General features: G+C 39.3%; 1 protein-coding gene across 4 annotated transcripts in view; it reads right to left on the bottom strand.

The window, feature by feature from the left end:
* LOC127005410 (NADP-dependent malic enzyme-like) overlaps positions 1-10,000 on the bottom strand; it is a 47,140-nt gene that overhangs the window by 36,067 nt on the left and 1,073 nt on the right. For 2 of the 4 annotated variants that reach the window (XM_050874227.1, XM_050874230.1), the window contains exon 1: positions 4,425-4,590. The exons of 1 other annotated variant lie outside the window; for it this stretch is intronic. In XM_050874227.1, coding sequence (XP_050730184.1) covers positions 4,425-4,453 — 29 coding nt within the window. In that variant the 5' untranslated portion in view covers positions 4,454-4,590. Of the gene's footprint in view, positions 1-4,424; positions 4,591-10,000 lie in introns of those variants that run through there. One more of the 4 variants, XM_050874233.1, reaches the window with a different exon arrangement.

The raw sequence follows: 10,000 nt of genomic DNA, 5'->3' as shown, positions 1-10,000 counted from the left end.
CCTTTTCTCATCTTCTCTTCTAATTATCATCTCCCTTTCCTCAGTATCTTTCTCCTCTAATTCTCCTCCTCTCCTCTTTCCCAGCATCCTTTCTCCTCCTCCTATTATCATCTTCTCTTCTAGTATCCCTTCTCTTCTAACCATCATCTCCCTTCCTCAGCATCTTTCTCCTCTAATTCTCCTCCTCCTCTTTCCCAGCATCCTGTCTCCATCCTCTCCTCTTCTTCAGCATCTTTCTCCTCTAATTCTCCTCCTCCTCTCTTTCCCAGCATCCTGTCTCCATCCTCTCCTCTGCCTGAGTTTCTTTCTTCTTTCCTAATTCTCTCCTCTTTCCTTCTTTATCATTCCTTCTCCTTCCCTGTTCCTCTCCTCTCCTTCCTCCAGCATCCTCTTCACTTAATCCTCATTCCAGAATTTCCCTTTCCTTCCCTTCCTTTCTCCTATTGATTTTTGATTCACGTTCTCTTTTTCTTTCTTTCCCTTTCTTTCTCTTCCCTTTTTTCCTTTCCCATCTATACCTTGCCTTCCCTTTTTTCCTTCCTTTTCCCTTCACTTTCCTTCACCTTAAAGACCTTCCCTTACTTTACCTTACCTTCCCTTTTCCTTCCTTTTTCTTTCCCTTTCCTTCTCTTCCTTTTTTTTCCTTCACTTTCCTTCACCTTAAAGACCTTCCCTTACTTTACCTTACCTTCCCTTTTCCTTCCTTTTTCTTTCCCTTTCCTTCACCTTAACCTTACCTGACCTTACCTTACCTTTTTCCTTCTTCTTTCCCTTTCCTTCACCTTAACCTTACCTGACCTACCTTACCTTCCCCTTGCCTTCTCTTCCTTTCCCTTTCCTTCATCTTAACCTTACCTGACCTTACCTTATCTTCCCCTTCCTTTTCCTTTCTCTTCCCCATTCCTTACCCTTGTTTTTTTCCTATCCTGACCTTCCTTTCCTTTATCCCTCCTTCTCTTCCCTTCCCTTCCCTTTCCCTTCCCTTCCCTTCCCTTCATCTACCTTCCCGTTCTCTCAAAGACATAATCATCTGACAATTATCCTTCGTGAATGACAATGAGAAAAAAATCTCTCTCTCTCTCTCTCTCTCTCTCTCTCTCTCTCTCTCTCTCTCTCTCTCTCTCTCTCACTAAAATTTTAAATGAGATAATATTGACAGTCAATATTTACAGTGATTCGTGTTAACAGTATCTCTCTCTCTCTCTCTCTCTCTCTCTCTCTCTCTCTCTCTCTCTCTCTCTCTCTCTCTCTCTCTCTCTCTCTCTCGTGACCCTGTTTCTTCTCTGTCTTCTCCTTCACTCACTAGGCCGCTCAGATCAATACCAGCACCACCACCCCCTTCAACACCACCACCACCACCACCACCCCTATCATCATCACCACCACCACCACTTCTGCCCCCTCCAAGCACCTCCTTATCCACCCTTATCATCACCAGTCATCTCTTTCTCCATCCGGTCACCACCAATTTTGCCTTCATCACCATCATCACCACCAGTAATATCACCACCTTCATTGCTTCTGGTATTGTTAGTCATCACCACCACCACCACAACCAATATCACCAGTACCACAGCTTTCACCACCACCACCACCACCACCACCACTTAATACATGCATAACATCACCACGTCACCGATGACATCACCACCACCACGACCACCACCACCACCAACAACAACACAAGCTTTCAAAACACGTGGAAGTTTAAGCAAAACAAACAAATCAAACAAACAAACGAACGAACGGGATTTAAAGTTCCCCCAAAGAATGTAGACTCTCTCTCTCTCTCTCTCTCTCTCTCTCTCTCTCTCTCTCTCTCTCTCTCTCTCTCTCTCTCTCTCTCTCTCAGTACGTCAGCATTCTGATTAACTGTGCTTGAGAGAGAGAGAGAGAGAGAGAGAGAGAGAGAGAGAGAGAGAGAGAGAGCACAGTTTGAATCACACACACACACACACACACACACACACACACACACACACACACACACAGAGGACAAGATAATGAACTTGATAACGTCTTCATCTCAGACAAGAAAGGAAGAATCAGGAAGAAATAAGATAAAGATACATAATGGCATGCAAATTACCACCACCACCACCACCACCACCCTCATCACCACCACCACCACCCTCATCACCACCACCACCACCACCATCACCACCACCACCACCCTCATCACCACCACCATGCACGCAACGCTATATCACTGCACTCAACACACACGCACGCAAATGTAAAAATAAAGAAAAATAAAGTTAAAAAGGAAAATAAAGGGAAATATATACAAATACGAGAAACAGATAGATAAAGAAATGAAAGAATAGAGGAATAAATATAATAATAATAATAATAATAATAATAATAATAATAATAATAATAATAATAATAATAATAATAATAATAAAAACAGCCATTTGATACGTGAAACAGCTGACTTGACAACGTGTGTGCCTGTGTGTGTGTGTGTGTGTGTGTGTGTGTGTGTGTGTGTTAGCGGATATGACGAAATGCACACAGGAGATAATAATAAAAAAACAAAGAAATTATTACGAGTTTGTTAAAGAAGAAAAGAAACACGAACAAGATGAAGAAAGAAAACAAAACGAAATAAACAAAGAGAGAGAGAGAGAGAGAGAGAGAGAGAGCGAGAGAACGGCCAGACAGAGGGAAAAAAAAAATGTTGGAAGCTAAATTTGTGGACATTGAAGAACAAAAGGTCACAGAGAGAGAGAGAGAGAGAGAGAGAGAGAGAGAGAGAGAGAGAGAGAGAGAGAGCAGCTGATGGCAATGAGAAGCCGGCCGGTGTGAGAGGAGAGGGAGAGGAAGAGAGGGAGAGAGAGGGGGAGAAAGAGAGCAGAGGAGAGAGAGGGAGAGAGAGAGAGAGAGAGAGAGAGAGAGAGAGAGGAGTAAATACAGATATGCAAGCTGATATATATTCCTCTCTAACTCTTTTTCAAGCACTTCTAAGCACTCTGTAATGCTGTCAGGGGCCTCAAGGGTTACTTCACCACAGATCAGCATGGCCAGCGCGTTGCAGCATGGCCATTGATGCATACTAATATACTTTTCTCTCTCTCTCCCTCTCCACCATGATGAAAGTAAACTCGTGAATGGAGGAGACAGCACTCGATATAAACCTCAGTATCTCCGGTTTTAGCATGTCTTAAGGATGGTTTAGCAGATAGAAGGCTTGAGGATTTATCAGGTTAGGTTAGAGGTAAAGGAGATCATTGACAGACGCGTAGATTGGTATAAAAATAAGTAGGAAAGCACAATTTTTTTTGAAGGGACTGAGAACCGACCTGTGAAGTCATCCATTTTCCACCCACATTTCATCCATATCCACATGTCTTAAGGATGGTTTAGAAGATAGAAGGCTTGAGGATTTATCAGGTTAGGTTAGAGGTGAAGGAGATGATAGACAGAAGTGTAAATTGATAGGAAAGCACAATTTTTTATGAAGGGAGTGAGAACCGACCTGTGAAGTGATCCATTTTCCACCCACATTTCACCCATATCCACATGTCTCAGGGTCATATCGAGAAGCTACAGTGAAGGAGAACATACAGGAGTGACCTAGGTGTGAAGGAGACCACTGACCAAACCGTAAATAAGGTGGAAAGCACATTTTTTTTTAAGGCACTGAGAACCGTCAAGTGAGTTCATCCATTTCTATATCCACATGTCTTTGGGTCATATCAGGAAGCTACAGTGAAGGAGAACATACAGGAGTGACCTAGGTGTGAAGGAGACCACTGACCAAACCGTAAATAAGGTGGAAAGCACATTTTTTTTGAAGGCAGTGAGAACCGTCAAGTGAGTTCATCCATTTCTCACCCATATTTCACCCATATCCACATTTCTTAGGGTCATATCAGGAAGCTACAGTGAAGGAGAACATACAGGAGTGACCTAGGTGTGAAGGAGACCACTGACAAAAGCGTAAATAAGGTGGAAAGCACAATTTTTTATGAAGGGAGTGAGAACCGTCAAGTGAGTTCATCCATTTCTCACCCATATTTCACCCATATCCACATGTCTTAGGGTCATATCAAGAAGCTACAGTGAAGGAGAACATACAGGAGTGACCTAGGTGTGAAGGAGACCACTGACAAAACCGTAAATAAGGTGGAAAGCACATTTTTTTTGAAGGCAGTGAGAACCGTCAAGTGAGTTCATCCATTTCTCACCCATATTTCACCCATATCCACATGTCTTAGGGTCATATCAAGAAGCTACAGAGAAGGAGAACATACAGGAGTGACCTATGTGTGAAGGAGACCACTGACAAAAGCGCAGTTCAGTTATAAAGCACAATAATTACAACGCCGTCAAGCCATTCCTCGTCTTCCCAGCCATATTTCCCCCCCTTCCCCATGCCTTACGGTTATATCAAGAAGCTACAGTGAAGGACAACTTACAGGGCCAATCTAGGTGTGACGGAGAACATAGTCAGAAGTGTAGATTAGTAGAAATGCACTAGTTTATAAAGGCTTACGGAGGGACCAGACAGGAACGTTACTCTCCCTCACAAGCCGCCCGGGATGTGGCTGGGAGGGAGTCGTCTGCTGGCGGCCTCTCTGCGCATGCGTCTCCTAGAAAACCCACAAAATATTCCACAGCGGCTGTTTTTTCGCGGTTTTTCAAAGGTGGTGCTTGAGATTGAGGCTTTGGGTTGCTGTATGGTCGTTCTGGGTTGTGGTGGATTGGTTAGAGCAGAGATATCGGGGTTGATGTTAAGGTTATGAGAACTTGGACTCAACACCGGCTCCATTTTTTCGCATTTTTTCAACGATTATTCTTGATTTTTATGTTTTTTGTCGGTATATGTTCATTGTTGGTTAGCTAGAAGGCATATCGAGGTTCATCCTGCTCTTCTAATGGTGTGACTTTCCTCCATAGCTCTTTCTTCCATGGTTTTCAAAGGTATATTTCTCATTTTTCAGCTCAGTGGTTTTTCGTTGGTAGCTATATGTTAATTTTTGGTTAGCTAGGAGGCATATCGAGGTTCATCCTGTTCTTATAATGGTGTGACTTTCCTCCATAGCTCTTTCTTTCATGGTTTTCAAAGGTATATTTCTCATTTTTCAGCTCAGTGGTTTTTCGTTGGTAAATGTTCATTTTTGGTTGGTATCTGTTAATTTTTTGGTTGGTTAGAAGGCGTATCGAGGTTCATCCTGTTCTTATAATGGTGTGACTTTCCTCCATAGCTCTTTCTTTCATGGTTTTCAAAGGTATATTTCTCATTTTTCAGCTCAGTGGTTTTTCGTTGGTAAATGTTCATTTTTGGTTGGTTAGAAGGCATATCGAGGTTCATCCTGTTCTTCTAATGGTGAGACTTTCCTCTATAGCTCTTTCTTTCATGGTTTTCAAAGGTATATTTCTCATTTTTCAGCTCAGTGGTTTTTCGTTGGTATATGTTAATTTTTTGGTTGGTTAGAAGGCATATCGAGGTTCATCCTGTTCTTATAATGGTGTGACTTTCCTCCATAGCTCTTTCTTTCATGGTTTTCAAAGGTATATTTCTCATTTTTCAGCTCAGTGGTTTTTCGTTGGTATATGTTAATTTTTTGGTTGGTTAGAAGGCGTATCGAGGTTCATCCTGTTCTTATAATGGTGTGACTTTCCTCCATAGCTCTTTCTTTCATGGTTTTCAAAGGTATATTTCTCATTTTTCAGCTCAGCAAGGGTTTTTCGTTGGTAAATGTTCATTTTTGGTTGGTTAGAAGGCATATCGAGGTTCATCCTGTTCTTCTAATGGTGAGACTTTCCTCCATAGCTCTTTCTTTCATGGTTTTCAAAGGTATATTTCTCATTTTTCAGCTCAGTGGTTCTTGATATTTATTCTTTTCGTTGCTATATATTCGTTTTGCGTTGGTTAGAAGGCGTATCGAGGTCCATCTTGTTCTTCCAATGGTGTGACTTTCCTCTATACCTCTTTCTTCCATAGTTTTCAAAGGTATATAGTTCTCATTTTTATGATTCTCGTCTCAATATCCTCGGTTTTGTGCTTTTCGGATAGGTTACATTGCGATTTCGAGGTTAATCTAATCTTATCTTTTTATATATCTTCGTTTTACTGCTTTCCGGATAAGTTACATGACGATTTCGAGGTTAATCTTGGCCTTCTACGAGAGCTATTTCATTTCTGAGTCGAGTATTCCATCAGAGACTCCTTCCATCAGGTTTTCAAAGGTGGTTTTTAATATTATCTTCGTTTCAGTGATTTGTTTTCAAAGGTGGTTTTTAATATTATCTTCGTTTCAGTGATTTCTGGATAGGTTAGGTGATCATGAGGTTAATCTTGTCCTTCTACGAGATATATTTTCTTTCTGAGTCGAGCATTCCACCAGCGACTCCCTTGTATCAGGTTTTCAAAGGTAGTTTTTAATATATCTTCGTTTTAGTGATTTCTGGATAGGTTAGAAGGTCATTTTGAGGTTAATCTTGTCCTTTTACGAGAGAGATTTTATTTCTAAGCCGAGTATTCCACCAGATCGAGATTCCTTCTATCAGGTTTTCAAAGATAGTTTTTAATATATATCTTCGTTTTAGTGGTTTATGGACAGGTTACACGACGATTTCGAGGTTAATCTTGTCCTTTACGAGAGATATTTTATTTCTAAGCCGAGTATTCCACCAGCGACTCCTTTTTAACAAGTTTTCTGAGGTAGTTCTTAATATTATCTTCGTTTAAGTGGTTTTTGGATAGGTTACACGACGATTTCGAAGTTAATCTTGACCTTTACGAGAGATATTTTATTTCTAAGCCGAGTATTCCATCAGCGAATCCTTTCTATCAGGTTTTCAGAGGTAGTTTTTAATATATATCTTCGTTTTAGTGGTTTATGGACAGGTAACGACGATTTCGAAGTTAATCTTGACCTTTACGAGAGATATTTTATTTCTAAAGTATTCCACCAGCGACTCCTTTTACCAAGTTTTCAGAGTTAGTTCTTAATATTATCTTCGTTTTAGTGGTTTATGGACAGGTAACACGACGATTTCGAAGTTAATCTTGTCCTTTACGAGAGATATTTTATTTCTAAGCCGAGTATTCCACCAGCGACTCCTTTCTATCAGGTTTTCAGAGGTAGTTTTTAATATATATCTTCGTTTTAGTGGTTTATGGACAGGTAACACGACGATTTCGAAGTTAATCTTGTCCTTTACGAGAGATATTTTATTTCTAAGCCGAGTATTCCACCAGCGACTCCTTTTTACCAAGTTTTCAGAGGTAGTTCTTAATATTATCTTCGTTTTAGTGGTTTATGGACAGGTAACACGACGATTTCGAAGTTAATCTTGTCCTTTACGAGAGATATTTTATTTCTAAGCCGAGTATTCCACCAGCGACTCCTTTCTATCAGGTTTTCAGAGGTAGTTCTTAACATATCTTCGTTTTAGTGATTTCTGGATAGGTTAGAATAGCGATTTTGAAGATAATCACGTCCTTCTATGAACTCTAATTCACTTCTGAGTCGAGTATTCCACCAGCCACTCCTTTTTAACAAGTTTTCTGAGGTAGTTCTTAATATTATCTTCGTTTAAGTGGTTTTTGGATAGGTTAGAATAGCGATTTTGAAGTTAATTATGTCCTTCTATGAACTCTAATTCACTTCTGAGTCGAGTATTCCACCAGCCACTCCTTTTTACCAAGTTTTCAGAGGTAGTTCTTAACATTATCTTCGTTTAAGTGGTTTTTGGATAGTTTATAATAGCGATTTTGAAGTTAATCACGTCCTTCTATGAACTCTAATTCACTTCTGAGTCGAGTATTCCACCAGCCACTCCTTTTTAACAAGTTTTCAGAGGTAGTTCTTAATATACCTTCGTTTTAGTGATTTCTGAATAGGTTAGAATAGCGATTTTGAAGTTAATTATGTCCTTCTATGAACTCTAATTCACTTCTGAGTCGAGTATTCCACCAGCCACTCCTTTTTACCAAGTTTTCAGAGGTAGTTCTTAACATATCTTCGTTTTAGTGATTTCTGGATAGGTTAGGTGATTTTGAGGTTAAGTTTGTCCTTCTACGAGAGCTATATATATTCCAAAGCCAAGTATACCACTGCCAATTTCCTCTTCTAGCTATCTATCTTTCTTCATCTCTCCTCCTCCTCCTCCTCCTCCTCCTCGTAGACACAGAGAAGACGTAGTGTGTGTTATTTATATAGCACGTGAAACACCTGTTGGCGCGGAAACAATGTCTGGGTGCTGGATCGATGCATGCTCGTCAACGCTATACTTTTCCTCTTTTCTATCGTTCTTTTATCGTACTAGCGTTTAATTATATACGTTTTCACAGGCACAGGAGTCGATGAATGAATTAGGTTACTGGGATGTGTTAGAATAAGTGTGGGATATGAGAAAACACATTTATTTCACTTCTTTTTCTTCTTCTTCTTCTTCTATTATTTTTTACCCCAACTTCCTCCCTTTTTCTTTGCTGTGTACTTTTCCAACAATAAACCAGTCAATCACTTCGTTTCTATCTCTCTCACATTTTAATTAGATACGTTTATGAAGGTACAAACGTCGAATACTGAATTAGGTTATTGGGATATGATAAAATAGGCGTTGGATATGAGAACACACTTATATATCAACGCGGGTGTGAGGTGGAAGGAAAAATGTCGAGGTCAGCCATGAAAGAAAATACCACCTAACCAATGAAGAAAACACAAACCATGGACTATAACACGCGTAAAAGATTATTAAAACAGAAACCATGGACTATAACACGCCCAAAAGATTATTAAAACACAAACCATGGACTATAACACGCGTAAAAGATTATTAAAACACAAACCATGGACTATAACACGCGTAAAAGATCATTAAAACACAAACCATGGACTATAACACGCCCAAAAGATTATTAAAACACAAACCATGGACTATAACACGCGTAAAAGATCATTAAAACACAAACCATGGACTATAACACGCCCAAAAGATTATTAAAACACAAACCATGGACTATAACACGCGTAAAAGATCATTAAAACACAAACCATGGACTATAACACGCCCAAAAGATTATTAAAACACAATCCATGGTCTATAACACGCCCAAAAGATTATTAAAACACAAACCATGGACTATAACACGCCCAAAAGATTATTAAAACACAAACCATGGTCTATAACACGCCCAAAAGATCATTAAAACACAAACCATGGACTATAACACTCCCAAAAGATCATTAAAACACAAACCATGGTCTATAACACGCCCAAAAGATTATTAAAACACAAATCATGGACTATAACACGCCCAAAAGATCATTAAAACACAAACCATGGACTATAACACACCCAAAAGATCATTAAAACACAAACCATGGACTATAACACACCCAAAAGATCATTAAAACACAAACCATGGACTATAACACGCCCAAAAGATCATTAAAACACAAACCATGGACTATAACACACCCAAAAGATCATTAAAACACAAACCATGGTCTATAACACGCGTAAAAGATCATTAAAACACAAACCATGGACTATAACACGCGTAAAAGATTATTAAAACACAAACCATGGACTATAACACGCGTAAAAGATTATTAAAACACAAACCATGGACTATAACACGCGTAAAAGATCATTAAAACACAAACCATGGTCTATAACACGCGTAAAAGATCATTAAAACACAAACCATGGACTATAACACGCGTAAAAGATTATTAAAACACAAACCATGGACTATAACACGCGTAAAAGATCATTAAAACACAAACCATGGTCTATAACACGCGTAAAAGATTATTAAAACACAAACCATGGACTATAACACGCCTAAAAGATCATTAAAACACAAACCATGGACTATAACACGCGTAAAAGATCATTAAAACACAAACCATGGTCTATAACACGCCCAAAAGATTATTAAAACACAAACCATGGACTATAACACGCGTAAAAGATCATTAAAACACAAACCATGGTCTATAACACGCGTAAAAGATCATTAAAACACAAA

The sequence above is a fragment of the Eriocheir sinensis genome, chromosome 30 (genome assembly GCF_024679095.1).
Source record: "Eriocheir sinensis breed Jianghai 21 chromosome 30, ASM2467909v1, whole genome shotgun sequence".
NCBI classification, from domain to species: Eukaryota; Metazoa; Arthropoda; class Malacostraca; order Decapoda; family Varunidae; genus Eriocheir; species Eriocheir sinensis.
Note: the sequence above shows the minus strand (reverse complement) of the source record. Positions and strands in the feature narration are given on the sequence as shown.